A 25,196-nucleotide genomic window follows, 5' to 3' on the forward strand; every position below is an offset into this window, starting at 1 on the left:
CTAAAAAAATAAAGAAAGAGAATAAAATAAACCTTTTACGCTGCGCATAACCTGTAAATCGACCATCTCTCAAGGCAAGCTGTGACAACTCGAATTTCCAAGATTTCTATTTCGCATTTATTGCACGTTCTTGTATTGTTTAGTTGATTATTTGCACAACTAATTGCTATGGAATTATATACGTTTTGATGCAATGAATCGTATTGTGTGATTGTGCATGATAGTTTGTTATTATTTAGTTAGACTTGGTAAATATATGAACTTGGTGGTGAAACTAGGAAATGGTTATGAGATGGTATACATGTGTAAAATATGATACTTAGGGAGGTAGAGGGTAATTAGTGAAACTTATATGATACTTAACCCTAATCTTCTTCCCTAATCATTCACTAATCATCACAAGAATCAAAACACGTACCCTCATATTCTCTAATCCTCTCTACAACCATCTTCTCATCATTCTTGGATTCACAAGTCTCTTGCAACAAGTTTAATCTTCCAATCCATTTAGAATCAATCAAGGTAATTGTTTAATCATTGTTTGATGTTAATTGTTGATTGATTGATTGATGTTAAAACCCTAGCTCTCATATGATACTTCTGTGATTTTGATTTGATTCTGGATAATTGTGATAATGCTGTGATTAGTCGTACAATCGATTGCTTGACAATTTAGAATCGTGATATGTAAGAATGATTGACTGTTGATTTGTTTACTACTGTACAGGTATGTAATTAGGGTTTCCTAGTCTTGATAATATGAACACGTAACTGATACAATCTCGATGAATGAACAGAAACGTTCGTAAGTTTGTTTAGTCGTCTGAGTTTTTGTGCATGAATGAGAATGTCTGAGTTTTGGATTTATGTGTATGAGTTTTATCACAACTTGAATGTCCGACTTTTGTGACCTTTAGAAGGTCCGAGCTTGTTAATGAGGTGCATGGTCCGAGTTTCTTGAGCCCACCTTGTCCGACTTTCTTTAAGCAAAAGGTCCGAAGATTGTTTAGTGTTGTGATGTCCGAGCTTCTCTCCATTAAGGATGTCCGAGTTTATATAAAAACATCAAGGATCCGATCTTTTTGCTATACAAACACTATGGTCCGAATTTATTAATGTGATTAACCTGTCCGACTTTTGGAAATGATATCAAGTCCGACCACTAAGTAATATACAAGATGTCTGAGCTTTAGTGCTTAAATGCGGTCCGAGCTTTGGCTCCAAAACACAAGGTCCGACTTTGTTAAGGAATGGGTGAGGGGTCCGAGTTTTTAACCTCTCCCCCATGTCCGAGTTTTTTTAACCCATCCTCACATGGTCCGAGTTTTATCAAGGTTTCTCTTGTCCGAGTTTTGAATGGAGAAACCCTAGGGTCCGAGTTTTACATATGGGAAGTAAGTTGTCTGAGTTTTAAACCCCCAACCCTCTAGTCCGACTTTCAAACAGGGGAAGCCCCCCCACACTTGTCTGAGCTTTATGAAGGGCAAGGCCCTATCTGATGTTGTGTAATGATCAATTTGAAACAACGAGCTGCATGATATATAACGTTAATTCTGTTAAGCTGTGTATGACACTTTGATTCCCTGACTTCGTTAAACATGTGAAGTTATTTACACTGTTAAATGTATAAAGTATGTTAACAGTGGCCACTAGATTAATATCCACGTAAGATTAAACCGTGAAATCAGGGACGCTACGCATGAATTATGTGAATAGGATTGACTGCTTACATGATGCATGGTTCTATGTAAATGATTGTATGATATTGAATGCAACTGTATGGTCCTGCATGTGTGAACATTCTATGTGGTATCATCATGTACACAATAAGCACACAACACACAGTTACTTGATTATCAATGATTTGCAAACCCTAATTTGATGCAAACACTTACATCGTATCATATGCAACATATCCTAGGTCGTGTGTAACGGACTTAGAAGTTTGATTGACCCTAGAGCATAGCATACCGAGCAAACCAAGGTGAGTTCACACAGCCAAGGCATGGGGTTCCCGGGTGGGAATGGGATTTGATGAACTATTGTACATACTCCGCTGATAGAACTACGACTAGACTAGTAACACTTATTGAACTGATCTTCGCACACCTGCCAAGGGTTGGCCGCGATATTATGACTGACTTCGCACACCTGCCTTTGGAAGGCCGCGAACTGAAATTTATTAATCTTCGCACACCTGCCTGGTAGGCCGCGATACAGATAAACCTAGTCTAGAATACTCGGGATGAACATCCCCTAATATCTTCGCATACCTGCCTGGGAGGCCGCGATGGAAACTAATACGATACATGACATAACGAACGAACATACTACTACTCACACTATACTATTATTGAACTGTTTACTGTGAACTCGCTCAACTAGTTGTTGATCATCTGTTACATGCCTTGCAGGTCGTTAGATACATGGAGCTGCACAGGGAGAAGCTGGTCGTTGTGGGCTTGGATCGTGATTATCTTGTTAAACACTTATGATACTTGATACTTATTTACGATGGGTTTTATTTATACGCTTCCGCTAAACAATGATAACTTACTTATGATTTGGAACACCTTTCATATGGATTTGGTTTGGTTTAAATGACAATTACTTTTACTATATGTATCGTTCTATATGATTGGTGGCTTGATCCTGGTCAGTCACGCTCCCAAGCGGTGGTACTCCGCGTGTGGATTTTGGGGGTGTGACAGATTGGTATCAGAGCCATTGGTTATAGAGAACTTGGTTTTAATATGGGAAAACATTTTTATTAAAACCAGACTATAACCAGAACAGTGCTCTCAACGATCCACAACGACGCTTCGCTCCACGTGCAAGACTCAACATCCTAGGTAATAAGGTTTATGTTTATTGCCTACATGCTAGAATTGCATAGAACTTTGCTCGTAGTATGCTTACATTACTTTGCTCACTACTTGTTATTGCTTGAGAACACTTATGTGCTTACACTCTTCTGTCATCGCACTATTCGCGAACCTTTCTCACTTATGTCGCCTTTGATGTGAAGATCAATGGCCGGACGAATCAACATGACCCAAGCCCAGTTGACGGCTTTCGTTAATGAACAAGTTGCTGCGGCACTTGCAGCTGCTCAAGCAGGTAGTATACCCTGCAGTTTAGACTCACACTAGGATCTTTAGATCCTACATTAACTCTTGTGTTTAACCTTGTCCTATTCGTACACAATAGGTCAACACGCTCAACAACCTGTCTGCACATTCAAGAACTTCATGGACTGTCGTCCAAGCACATTCAGTGGCACAGAAGGAGCAGTGGGACTACTCCATTGGTTTGGGAAGCTCGAGTCAGTATTCGAGATGTGTGAATGCCCTGAGGCTCGCAGGGTCAAGTACGCCACTGGTAAGGAATTGCGCTGACTTGGTGGAACGCGTAACTACAGATACTAGGGTTGGCAGCTGCTAACGCCACCCCCTGGAACGAATTCAAAGAACGCATTAAAAGGGAATACTGCACGCGTGATGACATCCACAAGTTGGAAGTGGAGCTTTACCATTTGAAAATGACGGGGTCAGAAATTGAAGCTTATACGAAACGATCGAACGAACTGGGCATCTTGTGTCCAACCATGGTGGACCCTCCAAGCAAGCGTATCGAATTGTACCTCAAGGGTCTAGCCTCAGAGATTCAGAGCCATGCTACATCGGCTAACCTCGACAATGTCCAAGACATTCAGCGTCTTGCTCATCGCCTCACGGATCAGGCACTGGAACAGAACAGGCTGCCTAGTTGTATCAGCACTATTACTACCGCTATCACTTCTGCTACTCCCGCTACTCCTAGTGACAACAAGCGGAAATGGGATGGGTATTCCAGCAAGGGATCAGTTTCTGTTCAGTCTCAGCAGCGCAAGACAAATGACTACCAGAATCCGAGTCAGCAATCATCTGGCAGTCAGGGGCAGGGTGGATATCGGGGAATTCACCCCCTGTGTAATAAGTGCAACAGACACCACAGCGGAAGATGTCGCAGGGAACGTTGTCAAAGATGCCTCAAGATGGGTCATGAGGCTAAGGATTGTAGAAGCTCACGGCCAGCAAATCAGAACCAGCAACTCCCACCGCCAGCTCCACAGAACCAGCACCAGCAGCCACAGCGTGGAAACCGGGGATGTTTCCAGTGTGGGGCTGAAGGCCACTACAAACGTGATTGCCCTCAATTGAACCAGAACCAGAATCGCAACAACAACAATAACCAGGGCAACGGGAACAACAACAACGGGGGAAACAACAACAACAATGGCAACGAAGCTCGGGGTCGTGCTTTTGTGCTGGGTCGGGGCGACGCAATGAATGATCCCAATGTGGTTATGGGTAAGTTTCTTCTCGACGATATTTATGTTACTGTCTTATTTGATTCGGGTGCTGACACAAGTTATATGTCCTTGAAAATGAGTAAATTGTTAAAACGTACACCAACACCCCTAAACACCAAACATGTCGTAGAGTTAGCAAATGGTAAGAGTGTAGAAGCCACGCATGTAGTCAAGGGTTGTAACATCGTTCTAGCGGGCCAGGCCTTCTCGATTGATCTTATTCCAATTGTCACACCCCAACCAATGGCGGAAACATCGGGATGAGACGAAGTGTGAAGATTGCTCGAGACATCATAACGCTATTTGTGACAATAATTTAGAAAATCCAAATTTCATTTCATTTCATAACTTCAAATAGTCAACATTACAAGAAATTCAAATACGACAAGTTTAACAAAACAACATGATAACATAACAAAATTTTGATACAACATTTTAAACCCTAACGTCTATATGTGTATCTAGGCATCAACGCTATCTCTTTTCTTAGCATCGTCCTCATCAACCTGTAACATGTTTAAAATAATTCAATGCAAAAGCAAAGGCGAGTATACAAGTTTGATACGTACATAGCAAAAGATAAGTTTGAACAATTCCTCATAGCAAGCATGTGATTCAAGATAAACATTTAAACATGGCATGTGTCTAACATATCAAACCAAGAAAACGCAATATGCTCAAGACATAACCTCAAGTTTACGGGCGGGTCGTTAATCCTATAGCGCTACATATGTCAAGGTTTGGCTCGTACGAAGTTAATGATAAGTTCAACACATAAGAATAACCCAAGTTTAAAGTATCAAGTCATCACGTATACAAGCATGTTATAGGAACGTTCATGTGTTTAACAAAGTGTTCATGTGTAAGTTAATAGGTAAACATGTTACACCCCAAAAGTGGTAAAAGTAAAAAGGGGGAAATACGAGTATACTCACAAAGTTTGCATATGTTTTCCGATTATCCAATTGTTGACGAGTAGAGATTTAGAGTCCGAATGTATAAGGGTTAAGGTTCAAGTATGTTTAGAGTCGAGATTCGGTGTTTAAAACAACATAAAAATAAGATATGAGAATAACATGGAAAATAATCATTTAGTACATATGATGCTTGTTCTTGACACTAGGAAACTCGAAGGAGTTTAGATGTTTTCATGGAACAAGGTTCCATTAGAATCGTGACAAGTTATCATAGTCTAGGATGATGTAATCTAGTACCCCGACATATGAACACTAGTTCATCATCAAAGATTCGATTATTCGAATAATATATTTAGGTTATATAATATATGTCCAATAGTTCAAGCATGAGGTAGAAGATTAAAATCTTCATTTTGGTACCTCTAAATGTCATAGAAGTCATGTAGGAGGTAGGAAGATCAAGTCTTCCATTTAGGCACCTCTATGTGTTCACCACTACACTTGATGTAAAAAAAAACAACCAAGGAGGGTCATGAACATACAATAAAGAATAAGAAATATACACACTAACTAAGAGAAATCATCAAATCATGTGAGGATTGTATGTTTGGACAACCCAAGTTGTTCCATAATCACTCATGTATCAAAGACAAAGTTTGACATGACTTGTGGGTTAAAAACCCTAAACAAAACACCAAGTTTATGAGGTTTAATCCTCTGATTTTAAATGTCTCAACCTTGTTTTTAAGCTTAACCAACCATGGGATAAGTTGTAAGCATTAGGACATAGGTATGAGATGTGTTGGACACAAGTTGCATAGGTTTAAACAAGTTTTTGATGAACATAAAAACAAACAGAAAGTTTATGGACTATTTCGGGGCATTTCCAGGTCTGATTTCTCCAAGGAGAAGTCTAGGAATCGAACCCCATGATTATACAAGCAAGTAGGAAAAAGAATCGAGTGAATCGGATAAGAATTGAGTGAGTTATGCTCATTTTCGTGAAGGGGTGTCAATCTACTCGAACCCTTGCTTTCAGCTACGGTTTGGTGGATGTTTTGTGAGTTTTTAGGGTTGCAAAAGTGGTAGGGAGGCTGGTTATAAGTGGTATTTATAGGGGAAGGATTAGGGTTTCAATGGGTTGGGCTTTAGAAGTGTTTAGAAGGGGTTACACCTTGAAACTAGCCCACAAAACCCAACTATATGGGCTGAATTTTGCTGAATTGGGGCTGCCATATTTCTTTATTTTTTTATTTTTTTTAAAACATTATAATGAGTAATTTTGTTAGTTAAGTTGTGTAATAATGTGCAACAATGTTTCCCCTAACTTGTAACAAGGTGAAATATGAAATAAAACATGATTTAACTAGGTAAAAAGTGTAATGTACAAGTTTTATTTACGAAGCAAGTTATGTATTTTACAACGATTACAATGAAAGAATGGTTATAAGAACACAAGATTTCCAAAGTTAGAATTTCACGTAAGGTTTCTAAATGTAGGAAGTTTGAAAACGCAGGGCGTTACAGTCTCCCCTCCTTTAGGAAATTTCGTCCCGAAATTTATTCAAGAGGAAGGCTTGAAAGAGTTTTTGGCATAAAGGTGATCATTAAGAATTGAAACTTGGGAAGTTTGAAAGTTTTGAAAAGTACCAAATTTTGGAGAACGTCAAGGTAGATTTGCAAGGGGAAGTTTTTAAGGATAGTATAAAAAAAATCATACTTTCGTAAAACCTGTTTATTGAGAGGAACGAAAAGGTTTGTTACTTTAAATAAAGCAATAGAGGTATACTAAGTATAGTTTCACAAGAATCAAGAATAGGGAGGCTATTTTATAGGTAACGAGGTAAGTTAGGACTCAAATGTTTAAACAAGCTGGATTGCGAACGAGTTTTGTATAAAATAATACGAGTATAGAATGAACGAATGACTCTTAAAGAGTACAAGTATGTGAATAGCATAAGTGTTGGATAGATGAACGTAGTGTGTTAAGGATGAAGTCTCGTCATGAATAATCGGATATAATGCGTTTGTGAGTTGCGTGAAGTTGTATTAGGTCCGAAAGGTCTGCAACACACTGAATTTCTCATGGCACGTTTTACGAAAGTTTGGTAACATGGTGAAAACACTTATATATAGGAAGTACCAGCGGCGTATCCACCATGTTTTAACCACATTACGTCCGTTTCGTTACTTGGGGTCATGTTACGTTCCGTGTCTTACCATACACAGTAGTACACTCTATGGTTCTCATACGCCTATCACTATAATCCCGTGTGCACCCGTGATTATTTTGATCGTCGCATGGTCCGCATAGCTTGTACTAGTTGTGTATGAATCAGGGTATACATAAAAAGTTTAGAATGTGTACGTACAAGAATATAGTATATAAGCAAGTCCATGTTTAAGTATGTGTGGGACCCACGCAAGCGAATCCCTCAGGTTACGCTCGCGTATAGGTACGAATGTATGAACCATGAGTAAGGATGAAAGTATGAGCATAAGTTTAAGTATGAATACGCATGTATGTATGAGCATAAACATAAAACGTGTAAGTAGTATGTGTATAAGCAGAAGCGTAAAACGTATAAGTAGTATGTGTATGAGTACAAGCATAAAACGTATGAACATAGGTGTAGGTATGAAAAATAAATATTGCGTATATGGTGTACGTTGAGACATTGTAGAGAAAAAAAAAAGGTTAAGTATGTAGATACGAACGATATAAATGATGTTATCGCGAGATATCGACTAAAATGTGTATGATGATGTGCATGTATAGTTGTTTAAACAAAACGTTGAGTTTGTCGAATCAAAATTAGATTGAGCTTGGTTTGAAAGGTAGAATATTGTTTGTATATGCAAAGGAACATAAAGTACTCATTGGTCATGCTTAACGTATTTTGTAATGATTGAAATGCTACTTTTGTTTAAAAAAAAAGGAGTTCACGTATGTTGAAAATTGTCGGTCCCCATGAAGTCTTCTAGCCCACGTGTTTTGAAATTTGGATGACGAGTTAAGCGTTGTAGAGAAGGTTTTTTTTTTTTTTTTTTTTTTTTTTTTTTTATAATAACGGGTTTGTTTCATTTGCATCAAAACATGAAAATTTTGGACCTTGAAAGTTCTTGTGAAAACGTCGACCCTTAGAAAAGAAAAGAAATTTAGTAAAAGAACTTAGTGATTGTTTAAAAATAATTTTAACAAAGGATTTATTGATGTTGGAAAGAGTATTTGGTAAACGGTCATATAACATCTATGAGGTCTTATAAGTAATTGAGAAAGGTTAGTTTGATTTCGATTAAGAGTGGAAGTCTCTAGTATGATGATATAATGTGAACGTGTTTCAGTTAATAAATCAGATGTGAAGTTCATGGGCAAGAGATTCATTAGACCGATTAAATTGATAGGTAGCATTTCGTAAGGTTTGGAAATTCATGTAGTAAAACGGTAAAGACATGATTAAGAATCTTGTGTATATGATTTGAGTGAAAATGGATGGTAGAATAAGAAGTACGTTTGATAAACAATGTATTTTGAAATCGGTATAAGTAGGTATTTTGAATAATGATAAATGATTTAGGTATAAAACATGATCGGGTTTGCATAATAAAATATTTTGAAAGAGAAGTTTTGGGTAACGGTCACCTAAGTAAGGGAATCACCCCTAACTCGTTGGTGAGGTCGTTTTAAGGGAAGAGGGGTGGAGTCAATCGTCAAGCTAAGGAAGTCACTCCAATCTCGATGATACCTCTCCACTAGTTGTTACAAGGAATATGAATTTAAATTATATGAAAATCATGCATATATAAATGTATCGAAAAGGTTCGATATGTTGTGCGTGTGAAAAGAGAAATCAAAGGTAAACTCGAGGTTGAAAGATTGCATCTTATAAAATGAACAATAGAAACACATGTTTGACCAAAGTTTGGAGTGTTCCAAAACGGAACTTTGACTAACCAAAGTGGTCGAAAAGTCTTTTGAATTTGAGGAGCATGTTTTGGCCTAATAGGTAAAATACTCTCGCCGACAAGTCGGTTAACGGTATTTACCCTTCCGGTTACTACATGTCCCAAATCAATCGAAATTTCGAGACTTGGCGGGATTTATGAAAAAAATGCCAAGGAGTGGAACTAGTCGACAAGGTGCGGGTTTCACCCCTAACTTGACGATTTCGTATCCTAAGTGTGGTTGGTACTCGTCGGGTCAAAATTTAATTTCGACGTGTTGACGAGGGTCCACTAGAACTTGAAATTTGAGATTTACCATTAAGATGTGGATTTCACTCCTAGCTTAATCGCGATATCTCGTGTAAAAAAAGAATAGGTAGATTGAGAGTCGTTCACCAAATTGTGGGTTTCACGCCTATTTTGGTGAATTCGTCTCATTTGTACAATATGAGTGTTGTCGGATTTAGAATAATCGAGTAAAATGCATGAGGGAAGTGTATGTCGAAGGAGATACACAAACAAGTATAAACACATAAGAAAGCATATCAAGGATGATACTTAAATAATGAAATAAAACAAGTATTAACACATAGAGAAATATGTCAAGAATAACACATAAAGAATCGAACAACGAAACAAGTGTTAACACATAATAAAACAAGCATTAATGCATAAGAATAACATGTCGAATATTACACATGAGTAACATACATGTTTAAAAGAGCATAAATAAGTAACAAATAAAGTATCATGTAGTAGTCCAAGCAAAGCATACGAATAAGGTTCTAAAACTATAGACTAGGCTAAAGCATTCCTACTTTTCCTAATTCCCTATAGTTATGGCTCTGATACCAATCTGTCACACCCCAACCAATGGCGGAAACATCGGGATGAGACGAAGTGTGAAGATTGCTCGAGACATCATAACGCTATTTGTGACAATAATTTAGAAAATCCAAATTTCATTTCATTTCATAACTTCAAATAGTCAACATTACAAGAAATTCAAATACGACAAGTTTAACAAAACAACATGATAACATAACAAAATTTTGATACAACATTTTAAACCCTAACGTCTATATGTGTATCTAGGCATCAACGCTATCTCTTTTCTTAGCATCGTCCTCATCAACCTGTAACATGTTTAAAATAATTCAATGCAAAAGCAAAGGCGAGTATACAAGTTTGATACGTACATAGCAAAAGATAAGTTTGAACAATTCCTCATAGCAAGCATGTGATTCAAGATAAACATTTAAACATGGCATGTGTCTAACATATCAAACCAAGAAAACGCAATATGCTCAAGACATAACCTCAAGTTTACGGGCGGGTCGTTAATCCTATAGCGCTACATATGTCAAGGTTTGGCTCGTACGAAGTTAATGATAAGTTCAACACATAAGAATAACCCAAGTTTAAAGTATCAAGTCATCACGTATACAAGCATGTTATAGGAACGTTCATGTGTTTAACAAAGTGTTCATGTGTAAGTTAATAGGTAAACATGTTACACCCCAAAAGTGGTAAAAGTAAAAAGGGGGAAATACGAGTATACTCACAAAGTTTGCATATGTTTTCCGATTATCCAATTGTTGACGAGTAGAGATTTAGAGTCCGAATGTATAAGGGTTAAGGTTCAAGTATGTTTAGAGTCGAGATTCGGTGTTTAAAACAACATAAAAATAAGATATGAGAATAACATGGAAAATAATCATTTAGTACATATGATGCTTGTTCTTGACACTAGGAAACTCGAAGGAGTTTAGATGTTTTCATGGAACAAGGTTCCATTAGAATCGTGACAAGTTATCATAGTCTAGGATGATGTAATCTAGTACCCCGACATATGAACACTAGTTCATCATCAAAGATTCGATTATTCGAATAATATATTTAGGTTATATAATATATGTCCAATAGTTCAAGCATGAGGTAGAAGATTAAAATCTTCATTTTGGTACCTCTAAATGTCATAGAAGTCATGTAGGAGGTAGGAAGATCAAGTCTTCCATTTAGGCACCTCTATGTGTTCACCACTACACTTGATGTAAAAAAAAACAACCAAGGAGGGTCATGAACATACAATAAAGAATAAGAAATATACACACTAACTAAGAGAAATCATCAAATCATGTGAGGATTGTATGTTTGGACAACCCAAGTTGTTCCATAATCACTCATGTATCAAAGACAAAGTTTGACATGACTTGTGGGTTAAAAACCCTAAACAAAACACCAAGTTTATGAGGTTTAATCCTCTGATTTTAAATGTCTCAACCTTGTTTTTAAGCTTAACCAACCATGGGATAAGTTGTAAGCATTAGGACATAGGTATGAGATGTGTTGGACACAAGTTGCATAGGTTTAAACAAGTTTTTGATGAACATAAAAACAAACAGAAAGTTTATGGACTATTTCGGGGCATTTCCAGGTCTGATTTCTCCAAGGAGAAGTCTAGGAATCGAACCCCATGATTATACAAGCAAGTAGGAAAAAGAATCGAGTGAATCGGATAAGAATTGAGTGAGTTATGCTCATTTTCGTGAAGGGGTGTCAATCTACTCGAACCCTTGCTTTCAGCTACGGTTTGGTGGATGTTTTGTGAGTTTTTAGGGTTGCAAAAGTGGTAGGGAGGCTGGTTATAAGTGGTATTTATAGGGGAAGGATTAGGGTTTCAATGGGTTGGGCTTTAGAAGTGTTTAGAAGGGGTTACACCTTGAAACTAGCCCACAAAACCCAACTATATGGGCTGAATTTTGCTGAATTGGGGCTGCCATATTTCTTTATTTTTTTATTTTTTTTAAAACATTATAATGAGTAATTTTGTTAGTTAAGTTGTGTAATAATGTGCAACAATGTTTCCCCTAACTTGTAACAAGGTGAAATATGAAATAAAACATGATTTAACTAGGTAAAAAGTGTAATGTACAAGTTTTATTTACGAAGCAAGTTATGTATTTTACAACGATTACAATGAAAGAATGGTTATAAGAACACAAGATTTCCAAAGTTAGAATTTCACGTAAGGTTTCTAAATGTAGGAAGTTTGAAAACGCAGGGCGTTACACCAATAGTTCTGGGTAGTTTCGACATCGTCATCGGCATGGATTGGTTATCCCAGCATCACGCAGAGATTTTATGCAAGGAAAAGGTCATTCGTATTCCTCGTTCTAGTCAAGAACCTCTCGAAGTTCAAGGCGACAAGAGTGGTGCCGTGGTTGGCATCATTTCTTTCTTGAAGGCGCAGAAATGTTTACGAAAGGGTCACACAGCCATTCTGGCACTTGTCACTGACGCATCAGCAAAGGAAAAGAAGCTGGAGGATATTCCAGTTGTACGTGACTTTCCTCAGGTGTTTCCTGAAGATTTACCCGGTTTACCGCCTCACCGCCAAGTCGAATTTCAAATCGAGCTAGCTCCGGGGGCAGCACCTATAGCTCGAGCACCTTATCGATTAGCTCCAACTGAATTGGAAGAACTGTCTAAACAGCTACAAGAGCTTTTGGAAAAGGGCTTTATTCGTCCAAGCTCTTCGCCTTGGGGAGCTCCAGTGTTATTTGTGAAGAAGAAAGACGGTACGTTTAGAATGTGCATCGACTACCGTGAACTCAACAAAGTGACGGTGAAGAACCGCTATCCTCTTCCTCGTATTGACGACTTATTTGACCAGTTGCAAGGGTCGAGTTACTATTCCAAGATTGATTTAAGGTCAGGGTATCATCAGCTGAGAGTCCGGGGTGAGGACGTCTCCAAGACAGCATTCAGAACTCGCTACGGTCACTACGAGTTTCTAGTCATGCCCTTTGGGCTTACGAACGCGCCGGCAGTTTTCATGGATCTTATGAACAGGGTGTGCAAACCCTATCTAGACAAGTTCGTCATTGTCTTCATCGACGACATTCTGATCTACTCCAAGAGTCAGGAGGAACATGAGCAGCACTTACGTCTTATCTTGGAACTTCTTCGAAAGGAACAACTGTACGCAAAGTTTTCAAAATGCGACTTATGGCTTCGTGAAGTCCACTTTCTAGGCCATGTGGTGAACAGGGATGGGATTCATGTCGATCCATCCAAGGTAGATTCGATCAGGAATTGGCCTGCACCGCGTACACCAACGGAAATACGCCAATTCTTGGGTTTGGCGGGGTATTACAGACGATTCATTAAAGACTTTTCGAAGATCGCGCAGCCGCTTACGCTACTGACACAGAAAGGTGTCACCTACCGTTGGGGAGATTCCCAGGAAACTGCTTTTCAGTACTTAAAGGATAGGCTTTGTAGTGCACCTATTCTCTCATTGCCAGAGGGCACCGATGATTTCGTGGTCTATTGTGACGCATCGATACAGGGGCTTGGTTGTGTATTGATGCAGCGTGATAAAGTTATTGCCTACGCTTCGCGGCAACTCAAGGTTCATGAACGGAACTACACGACGCACGATTTAGAGCTGGGAGCTGTTGTTTTTGTGCTTAAGATATGGCGACACTACCTGTACGGTACCAAGTGCACTATTTACACCGATCACAGGAGTCTCGAGCATATTTTCAAGCAGACGGAGTTGAACATGCGTCAACGACGATGGGTCGAACTGCTTAACGATTACGAATGCGCTATTAAGTATCATCCAGGCAAAGCAAATGTTGTGGCCGACGCTCTCAGTCGAAAGGACACTCTACCTAGACGCGTACGAGCCTTGCAGCTCACTATTCAGTCCAGTCTTCCTGCACAAATACGAGATGCTCAGGTGGAAGCATTGAAACCAGAAAACGTAAAGGCTGAAGCTTTACGTGGTTCGAGGCAACGATTAGAACAGAAGGAAGACGGCGCCTACTATGTAACAGGACGCATTTGGGTCCCACTATATGGCGGTTTACGAGAACTTGTGATGGATGAAGCTCATAAGTCTCGCTACTTGATACATCCAGGTTCGGATAAAATGTATCACGACATCAGAACTACATATTGGTGGCCTAGCATGAAGGCCCACATAGCAACTTACGTTGGCAAGTGTTTGACATGTGCAAAAGTCAAAGTGGAGTATCAGAAACCAGCGGGTCTACTTCAACAACCCAGGATACCACAGTGGAAATGGGAAGAAATTTCCATGGATTTTGTTACAGGCTTACCCAGATCCCAGCGTGGGAATGACACTATATGGGTGATTGTGGATCGACTCACCAAGTCTGCACACTTTCTGGCTATAAAGGAAACGGATAAGTTCTCCACTCTCGTAGACATTTATCTTAAAGAAGTTGTTTCGAGGCACGGGGTGCCCACATCCATCATTTCGGATCGGGATGCACGATTCACGTCAGAGCTATGGCAAGCAATGCACAAATCTTTTGGCTCACGGTTAGACATGAGCACAGCGTATCATCCTCAGACGGATGGGCAGTCTGAGCGAACGATCCAAACCCTTGAAGACATGCTTCGGGCATGTGTTATTGATTTCGGCAACGGCTGGGAAAAGCATCTCCCTTTGGTGGAGTTCTCTTACAATAACAGTTATCACACCAGCATACAAGCCGCTCCATTTGAGGCATTGTACGGGCGTAAATGCCGGTCACCTCTCTGTTGGGCAAAGGTGGGGGATAGTCAGATTACGGGTCCAGAGATTGTAGTGGACGCCACGGAAAAGATTGCACAGATACGACAACGCATGGCGGCAGCACGCGACCGTCAGAAAGCATACGCGGATAAGCGTAGGAAGCCATTGGAATTTCAGGTCGGGGACCGGGTTTTACTTAAAGTCTCACCCTGGAAGGGTGTGGTTCGATTTGGTAAACGAGGCAAACTCAATCCACGTTATGTTGGACCGTTCGAAATCACTGAAAGAATAGGCCCAGTAGCCTACAGACTGAACCTACCAGCTGAACTCGGTGCAGTTCACAATGTATTTCACGTGTCGAATCTGAAGAAGTGCCTGTCAGATGAGACCCTCATAATTCCTTTTAAGGAACTCACTATCGACGAGCGGTTGCAGTTCGTCGAGGAGCCAGTTGAAATCACGGACCGGGATGTTAAGGTCCTCAAACACAAGAGAATCCCTCTTGTTCGAGTTCGTTGGAACTCCAAACGTGGCCCAGAGTACACCTGGGAACGCGAAGACCAGATGACAGAAAAGTACCCCCAATTATTCGAAACCAATGCAACCACTGCTGAGGCTGAAGCTACTACTACTGAATTTCGGGACGAAATTCCAAATCAACGGGGGGATGATGTGACACCCCAGGAAAACCAGTGAACAATACAGCTTACCTAGCTTCCTCAGCGAGTGCGTACCAAATTTCGGGACGAAATTTCTGTTAAGTTGGGGATAATGTGACAACTCGAATTTCCAAGATTTCTATTTCGCATTTATTGCACGTTCTTGTATTGTTTAGTTGATTATTTGCACAATTAATTGCTATGGAATTATATACGTTTTGATGCAATGAATCGTATTGTGTGATTGTGCATGATAGTTTGTTATTATTTAGTTAGACTTGGTAAATATATGAACTTGGTGGTGAAACTAGGAAATGGTTATGAGATGGTGTACATGTGTAAAATATGATACTTAGGGAGGTAGAGGGTAATTAGTGAAACTTATATGATACTTAACCCTAATCTTCTTCCCTAATCATTCACTAATCATCACAAGAATCAAAACACGTACCCTCATATTCTCTAATCCTCTCTACAACCATCTTCTCATCATTCTTGGATTCACAAGTCTCTTGCAACAAGTTTAATCTTCCAATCCATTTAGAATCAATCAAGGTAATTGTTTAATCATTGTTTGATGTTAATTGTTGATTGATTGATTGATGTTAAAACCCTAGCTCTCATATGATACTTCTGTGATTTTGATTTGATTCTGGATAATTGTGATAATGCTGTGATTAGTCGTACAATCGATTGCTTGACAATTTAGAATCGTGATATGTAAGAATGATTGACTGTTGATTTGTTTACTACTGTACAGGTATGTAATTAGGGTTTCCTAGTCTTGATAATATGAACACGTAACTGATACAATCTCGATGAATGAACAGAAACGTTCGTATGTTTGTTTAGTCGTCTGAGTTTTTGTGCATGAATGAGAATGTCTGAGTTTTGGATTTATGTGTCTGAGTTTTATCACAACTTGAATGTCCGACTTTTGTGACCTTTAGAAGGTCCGAGCTTGTTAATGAGGTGCATGGTCCGAGTTTCTTGAGCCCACCTTGTCCGACTTTCTTTAAGCAAAAGGTCCGAAGATTGTTTAGTGTTGTGATGTCCGAGCTTCTCTCCATTAAGGATGTCCGAGTTTATATAAAAACATCAAGGGTCCGATCTTTTTGCTATACAAACACTATGGTCTGAATTTATTAATGTGATTAACCTGTCCGACTTTTGGAAATGATATCAAGTCCGACCATTAAGTAATATACAAGATGTCTGAGCTTTAGTGCTTGAATGCGGTCCGAGCTTTGGCTCCAAAACACAAGGTCCGACTTTGTTAAGGAATGGGTGAGGGGTCCGAGTTTTTAACCTCTCCCCCATGTCCGAGTTTTTTTAACCCATCCTCACATGGTCCGAGTTTTATCAAGGTTTCTCTTGTCCGAGTTTTGAATGGAGAAACCCTAGGGTCCGAGTTTTACATATGGGAAGTAAGTTGTCTGAGTTTTAAACCCCCAACCCTCTAGTCCGACTTTCAAACAGGGGAAACCCCCCCACACTTGTCTGAGCTTTATGAAGGGCAAGGCCCTATCTGATGTTGTGTAATGATCAATTTGAAACAACGAGCTGCATGATATATAACGTTAATTCTGTTAAGCTGTGTATGACACTTTGATTCCCTGACTTCGTTAAACATGTGAAGTTATTTACACTGTTAAATGTATAAAGTATGTTAACAGTGGCCACTAGATTAATATCCACGTAAGATTAAACCGTGAAATCAGGGACGCTACGCATGAATTATGTGAATAGGATTGACTGCTTACATGATGCATGGTTCTATGTAAATGATTGTATGATATTGAATGCAACTGTATGATCCTGCATGTGTGAACATTCTATGTGGTATCATCATGTACACAATAAGCACACAACACACAGTTACTTGATTATCAATGATTTGCAAACCCTAATTTGATGCAAACACTTACATCGTATCATATGCAACATATCCTAGGTCGTGTGTAACGGACTTAGAAGTTTGATAAACCCTAGAGCATAGCATACCGAGCAAACCAAGGTGAGTTCACACAGCCAAGGCATGGGGTTCCCGGGTGGGAATGGGATTTGATGAACTATTGTACATACTCCGCTGATAGAACTACGACTAGACTAGTAACACTTATTGAACTGATCTTCGCACACCTGCCAAGGGTTGGCCGCGATATTATGACTGACTTCGCACACCTGCCTTTGGAAGGCCGCGAACTGAAATTTACTAATCTTCGCACACCTGCCTGGTAGGCCGCGATACAGATAAACCTAGTCTAGAATACTCGGGATGAACATCCCCTAATATCTTCGCATACCTGTCTGGGAGGCCGCGATGGAAACTAATACGATACATGACATAACGAACGAACATACTACTACTCACACTATACTATTATTGAACTGTTTACTGTGAACTCGCTCAACTAGTTGTTGATCATCTGTTACATGCCTTGCAGGTCGTTAGATACATGGAGCTTGCACAGGGAGAAGCTGGTCGTTGTGGGCTTGGATCGTGATTATCTTGTTAAACACTTATGATACTTGATACTTATTTACGATGGGTTTTATTTATACGCTTCCGCTAAACAATGATAACTTACTTATGATTTGGAACACCTTTCATATGGATTTGGTTTGGTTTAAATGACAATTACTTTTACTATATGTATCGTTCTATATGATTGGTGGCTTGATCCTGGTCATGTCACGCCTCCTAGCGGTGGTACTCCGCGTGTGGATTTTGGGGGTGTGACACAAGCCGAATCATTAATATAGAGAATCATGGTACCCACATGGAAAGTCAATCAAATAACCTCCTATATGGATTGAACCCGACCCACTAACATGTTCCGTATTGAGTTCTCATCAAAATCAAGATAAACAACCAAACTATCAACTTCTATAGCATAATCTCGATGAACACTAATAGAATAAAATACAGAACCATATTATATAGATTTGAAATAAGAAAACTAATAAAAAAAGAAAACAAATATTGAATAAAAGGAAATCTTTGAATTAGGGTTTGTAATCGAATTGAATCACCATAGTCTACTGTACATTGAATCGCCCAAAATGAACCTCGAAACCAGAACACTGAAAGCAGGCTCACCACTTTTGATTATGTGTGTGAAAGAAACAGCAAGCTTTGACATACTCACAGTTGCTGCTACATGACCAATTTTATGAGCCAATACAACCTAAACACATCAAAATTCAAGATTCAGAAACACACCCAGAATTACTTAAAACCCAGATAAGATATCAATCTTTAAATAAAGCCAATATTGGACATAAATTAGAAAGCAATCTTTAAACAAAACCCATGTATAAAAACACAAAATTTCACAAAACCCATATTGAACATCAATCTTTATACAAAACCCATGTATAAAACACAAAATTTTACAAACCCAAAATTGGATATAATTCCTTAAACAAAACCCATGTATAAAAACACAAAATTTCACAAACCCCATATAAAAAACATATATATAACAAAATTAAACCCTAAAAACCCTAACTTTACTTACAGGGAACAAAGATTTCCAGAACTCCATATCAGTATTAGGTGCTTCAGCAACTTTTGTAGCCCAGGAAATCAACATAATAAGGGATCCAGCAGCAAGAGATGTTTATAGAAAGAACCAGAGAGAATTCATTGCTCCCATGAATCCTGCAAATTTATACACATAACCAAATTAGGGTTTTAGGAACGATCGGAAAGGAACAGCTAATTAGGGTTCTATTAGAGATGGATTTGAAAAATTGTGAGACGTTTAGATAAAGAACCAGAGAGAAAAGAAGCGTAGATAAAGGAATGAAATTAGGGTTTAATAGGATTTAGAATAGAATGATTGTAGAGTACGCGTGAGGGAAAAGGATTGCCGCCCAAAGATTAATTCTTTGGCCTAAGAGGGTATCCACATCATCAAAATGGTTGTCTAAGAATATGTCATGTGGCTAAGATATATTGTTTTAGTACAGTAGATAGATATTAATTATTTAATAAAAATAATTCGAGCGAAACTGAGCGATCGACGAGCGAGCGGACCTTTGCTCATGCTTGGATTGAATTTGAATCGAACCGATCTAAGCGGCTCATTTATAAACTGAGCGGGAATCGAACGAGCATTTTTCGAACGATCGCTTGATCGTCGAGCAGTTTGGATAGCTTAGTTTTTGATGTAAATTTTAGTGAGGTGAAATATGGCTGGGTAACAGAGACGCCTTCTTCGCATCATCCTTTCAAACTTTCATCACCAAACAACCTGAATTCAGAATATTCGAACATCCAAACATTCTAACTCCCAATCCTTCTTTACTCTTTATTCTTTTCTTCCCCAACAAATCTCTCATGATTCCGAACCCTCAATTCCATCTGGGCACTCTCCAATTCCGTCAATTTGAGTTAATTTAATTCCCCCAAACATGAATTCGTTGGTGGGTTCTTCTGTTTCCACTCTAAATTGGCGGAATGTATCTAATCCCTCATCTGGGTATTGTAAATCTGGTAAAAAGATTGTTACTCTTTCCATCAATGCAAGGGGACCTGTTTGTTGCAGTGTTGCTCCACATAATTTAAAGCCTGCTGATGAGTTTAGTTCTTCCAAAATTCAAGTATGAATTCCCAATGCTCTTATTTATGTGTGTGTTTAATTCAATGATTCATAGAGGTTTTTTTATGTGATGATTTAGTGCTTGTTTTTATTGCAATGTTGAGTTTGTTTACTAGAAAATATTTATAAATTGATTATTTGCTTATTTGCTTATTCTGCTTATAATTGATTATTCATGCGAGGCTGTGGAGCTTCTTAGTTGAGTGAGTCCAACTGGTCATGTACGATAATGTTATGACCCCGTATGAATGTAGTTTTTAAAAGATATGGTTTTGTTATTCAAAACGAGCTAGCGGTGCAGCTTGTTGCGCGTTTGCCTTCTATTTCGATGTATTAGACTTTTTATAGTGATGAATATAATTTCTCTTATCTATATCACCGCTATAACCTATATATCATATAGCGGACCTTGACCGCTATTCGATTTTGGACCGCTTTAACTGCTTAGCTATTTTCACACAAAAAAATTGAATTTGGGGATTATTAGATGCAAAATGGTAACTTTTTGTTTGTTTGTGTGTGATAGGATTCTTCTGTAAATTTGTTTACAGAAGGTTCAGAGGAGACAGATGTGCTTATTGAGTGTAAAGATGTTTACAAGTCATTCGGGGAGAAACACATATTAAGAGGCGTAAATTTTAAGGTAAAGGTTTAAACTTTCTGCATAAATTTCAGGAAGAGAACACTTACATATTTCTATGTGTAATACATTAACTTTTGTGTTGATTTGTGGTATAACTTGTTAGATCAAGCATGGAGAAGCCGTTGGAATAATCGGGCCTTCTGGCACCGGAAAATCTACCATTTTAAAGATCATTGCAGGGCTCCTTACTCCAGATAAGGTATTTAAATGGTCTTTTGAAATAGTCATCCAACTTTGTTGATTTTTTTTTTTTTAAATTATAAGGCAGTTTTTGCATTTGAGCAGGGGGAAGTTTACATTCGAGGACGAAAAAGACATGGATTAATAAGCGATGATGATATGCACGGCCTTCGAATTGGCCTGGTGAGGTGTTATCCACCTACTCAACAGTTTTGTAAAGAATTTTTTTGGTGTTTTGTTTGTTTGGTGATAAATTACATAATAATTATTATCTTTTCGATGATCAGGTGTTTCAAAGTGCAGCGCTTTTTGATTCTTTAACGGTTCGGGAGAATGTTGGTTTTCTTTTGTAAGTTCCCTGTACTAGGTATGAGCATTCATCATTTCTTATATGTAATTTCTTCGTTGAATGTAATAGGTATGAGCATTCAAGAATGCCCGAGGATAAAATTAAAGAACTTGTTGCAGAAACATTGGCTGCAGTTGGATTAAAGGTGAGTTAAAGGAAACATCATTAAAAATTCTGTTAAATTTTAACCTTTTTTTGTGTTTTTTTTATAAATTTATGTAGCGGGGCAAAACACGCTAACGATTAGTTTCTTTTTTGTTTATTCGATCGCCAGAATGATTATCTTATGTGTTAGATTCTTGACTTGATAAGTAGTCTACTATGATTTGATTAATGAATTGACAACTGTCACTATTGGCTGATCTCTGATTTCTTCTAAACTTAATTGACCTTTTTGGCAGGAAGTTGAGGATCGGATGCCATCTGAGTTGTCTGGTGGAATGAAAAAAAGAGTCGCTTTAGCTCGATCTATAATATATGATACAAAAAATAATACAATCGAACCAGAGGTATATATAATAGTGCCCGTTTATATGACTATTTGATCTTCCTTTTTGTCCTTTAATATTCTTGATGTGTTGGGTGTAATTGTTATGTTGTGCTGCGGCAATCATGAACAGGTGCTTTTGTATGATGAACCAACTGCGGGACTTGATCCAATTGCGTCTACTGTAGTTGAAGATTTGATCCGGTCCGTTCATTGCAAAGGTGAAGATGCACTAGGGAATCCTGGAAAGATTGCATCTTATGTTGTTGTGACTCACCAACACAGTACCATTAGAAGAGCTGTTGACAGGTTGCCATTTGTTTGTATAATTTCTTTTTTTATTCTTAATCACAATTACGCCAAATAAAGAGACCCACAATCATATAAACAAGATGAAAAACTGAAAATGTCAAATGTTAAATTTTAAATGACCTTAGTAAATTAAATAATGTGTATGATTTGTTTCTAGTTTCTTGATTTTTGTTGAATGGTATTGTGTTTTCAGGTTGGTGTTTCTTCATGAGGGAAAGGTCGTCTGGCAAGGATTGACTCATGAATTCACTTCATCTACAAATCCAATTGTTCAACAGGTAAATTTTGTATTTTCATATTAGCAATTAGTGTAGTTACTGGACAAAAGGAGAAACCCATTTGTCCCTTGTTACGGGTCAGGTTAATCCACACGTATTTTCGGCATAAAACGTTTAGGAGGCACATTTAGAATACACTTGGGGCAACTTTCAGCTCATTCAACCTATATGTCCTGTTTGCCTTTTAGTTATTTTTTTCATTTGACCCACTAGGGATAAAGCATGACCCATATTGACTCATTCATAAGTAATTGAGTCGAAATTGACACCACTAGCTTAATTTGACCCGCTAGGGATAAACCATGTGGTTCCCTGTATAGATATTTTAGTGTAATCGGGATTAACTTGGTGACCAAAGGAAATTATAATACACATGGAACAAGTTAGGGGGTGCGGGAGTGCACGCTTGTTCGAGTTGTTATAATTCCGAGCCTTCAGGTGGAGCCCTGTTCCAAGGGGGCCACACCCGTCCCTTTGGCTGTTATCTGCAAACTAATCCCCAAATTCGAATTTACTTCTTTGGTGACATTCCTGGTTCATACGAATTTGCATCACACACATACTAGTAGTCTAGTTCTTGTTCTCGAATTCAGAGTTGTATCCGATTGAATTATTCGGGAGAACCACTGAAATAATTTGATCTGAAAGTGATCACACGCCTCTCTGATTATCCGCTGATTTCTAAATTCCCCAACACCTTCTTTGGATTCGTATTCAAAATCCTTTTTTATTTATGTTAAAGTGGGATTTTTTCCGGCAAACCTTTATTATGATGCTGCTAATTTGCTGTGTGGTTTATCAGTTTGCCTCCGGGAACTTGGATGGGCCTATTAGGTACTAAGCTCAAATGCAAAGATCATGGTTATTACATACTTTTTCTTCATCTTTGGAATTCTTGAAGAGGAGCTTTGAAGAATCTCAATGGATCCGTAAACGGGTCAGAAACTGGACCCGATTAGATATCCATTTGACCAGAAACCGAGCTTTTACACACGTTTGAGGCTTCAGTGAGGACCGAGCCAATAAGGTTTGGGATATAATGTTATTCTTTTTTTTTTTTTTTTTTTTTTTGTGGTTCAGTATAGTTAGATCCCTGTGAACATATTGTTCTGAGCTTCTTTTTCAAAGTAATACACTAATGGGCTGTAAATCTTGACCAAAACATTGGTCATAGAACAAGAAATTCGTTAGCAACTAGATAAGAATGTTTTATTGGTTAGTATCTTTAATTTTTCAAAGGGAATAATCACTCAATATTAATGAAATGTTGCAAGCTTCTACTAAAGTAACTCAAAACCTTTTTATATAAAAGAAAAACAACTTAACTTTTATAATAATGTTGTGAAATTTGGTATATTAATATATTATATACACCTTATAAGTTACAAATCTTTATCTTCAAATCTATAAGCTAATGGAGTAGCAGAATAGATGCCAATTTTTCATTTTCCTTGTTAACTATTTTTTTTTTTTTTATTTTGGTGATGCATTTTATGTCACAATGAGCTATTTTATGTTTTTTGTATTAATTAAAATGATATTTTTTTTCATGAAAATGATGAGAGCAAGATGCTGACATGTATGCTTCAATAGTTAGTTTTGTTTGTTTGTTTTATAAATCCAAGTTAACTTGATAAAAATAGTTATTCATATTATCATTTATGGGTAAACTGAATCAAAGTTGATAAACATTAAAACAAATTATCAAAGTTGATAAAGGTTTAATCTTTTCATATAATTCATTTAATAAACAAAAAGAAAACCAAAAACTAGATTAGGTGAACTTGTAACATTTATGAGTTATTACTTTTTTTATACAGACTATTAAGCCCATGTGTTGCAACGGTTGTTGTAAAACTGTGTCAAGTACTACTAATGCTATACCACTGTCAGCGACCACTAACACCGGAAAAACTCGTAAAAACAAATTAAATAAAAACGAAAAAATAACTTCGAGCGAAAAGCAGACATGAAATCTTTGAATCAGGAACGCTCGTTGCAGAGAAATTAAACCGAAACGTAAAGCATAGAAAAAAATAACTAAGTCAATCCAGGACCTGCGCGTTGGTCGAACTTGTTAAACGGAGAAAAATAGATGTGCTGCGACGAGCCAGTCAAACGAGAAAAAATATACGAAAAAAATGTTGAACCTCACACGCACGTTGCGGTGCATTAACTTACAAAATTTAGAATAAAACGAAAAACTTGGGAAAGATGATAAGTATGGTGGACCAAAATTGAAAATAAAAAACAGTTGGGATTAAATTGTAAAATATGAAACACTTTGGGTTAAAAGTAAAAAAACAAAGGGTCTAAATTGTAAAATTGAAGTTATTTATTAATCTTAGATAAAGATAAGGATAAAAATAAATGATATCTATATATTAGTTATTAACTAGTATTAAGCCCCTGCGTCGCAGCGGTTGTTGTAAAACTGTGTCAAGTACTACCAATGCAATACCACTGTCAGCGACCACCAACACCGGAAAAGCTCGTAAAAACAAATTAAATAAAAATGAAAAAAATAACGCCCAACGAAAAGCAGACGTAAAATCTTTGAATCACGAACGTTTGTTGCAGAGAAATTAAACCGAAACGTAAAACATAGAAAAAAATAACTAAGTCAATCCATGACCCGTGCGTTGGTCGAACTTGTTAAACGGAGAAAAATAGATGTGCTGCGACAGGCCCGTCAAACGGAAAAAATATACGAAAAAATGTTGAACCCCACACGCACGTTGTAGTGCATTAACTCACAAAATTTAGAACGAAACGAAAAACTTAGGAAATATGATAAGTATGGTGGACCAAAATTGAAAATAAAACAAAGTTGGGATTAAATTGCAAAAGATGAAAAACTTTAGGTTAAAAGTAAAAAAACAAAGGGTCTAAATTGCAAAATTAAAAT

At 37.9% G+C, this 25,196-nt stretch overlaps 1 protein-coding gene and 1 long non-coding RNA gene across 2 annotated transcripts; one reads left to right on the plus strand and one right to left on the minus strand.

Annotated features, from left to right (window-relative positions):
- Positions 1-18,309: 18,309 nt before the first annotated feature.
- On the minus strand, positions 18,310-19,148 carry LOC110928032. The gene is made up of 3 exons (XR_002586086.2): positions 18,954-19,148; positions 18,533-18,620; positions 18,310-18,342 (listed from the first exon to the last, which is right to left on the minus strand). It is a non-coding gene; the product is annotated as an uncharacterized LOC110928032 (long non-coding RNA).
- Positions 19,149-19,626: 478 nt separating this feature from the next.
- LOC110929800 (protein TRIGALACTOSYLDIACYLGLYCEROL 3, chloroplastic) lies at positions 19,627-23,512 on the plus strand. The gene is made up of 10 exons (XM_022172982.2): positions 19,627-20,040; positions 20,566-20,682; positions 20,786-20,881; positions 20,968-21,045; positions 21,150-21,211; positions 21,281-21,356; positions 21,613-21,720; positions 21,832-22,007; positions 22,204-22,288; positions 23,091-23,512. Exons 1-10 carry the CDS (start codon positions 19,852-19,854, stop codon positions 23,127-23,129), a joined length of 1,026 nt encoding a protein of 341 aa, XP_022028674.1. The 5' UTR covers positions 19,627-19,851; the 3' UTR covers positions 23,130-23,512.
- The last annotated feature ends 1,684 nt before the right edge of the window (positions 23,513-25,196 follow it).

This window comes from Helianthus annuus, chromosome 3, assembly GCF_002127325.2.
Source record: "Helianthus annuus cultivar XRQ/B chromosome 3, HanXRQr2.0-SUNRISE, whole genome shotgun sequence".
Lineage (NCBI taxonomy): Eukaryota > Viridiplantae > Streptophyta > Magnoliopsida > Asterales > Asteraceae > Helianthus > Helianthus annuus.

Coding starts and splice junctions, on each gene's coding strand:
- LOC110929800 (XM_022172982.2), top strand. CDS start 19,852: ATGAATTCGTTGGTGGGTTCTTCTGTTTCCACTCTAAATTGGCGGAAT. Junction 20,882..20,967: donor GGCTCCTTACTCCAGATAAG/GTATTTAAATGG, acceptor GCATTTGAGCAG/GGGGAAGTTTACATTCGAGG. Junction 22,289..23,090: donor CAAATCCAATTGTTCAACAG/GTAAATTTTGTA, acceptor GTGGTTTATCAG/TTTGCCTCCGGGAACTTGGA.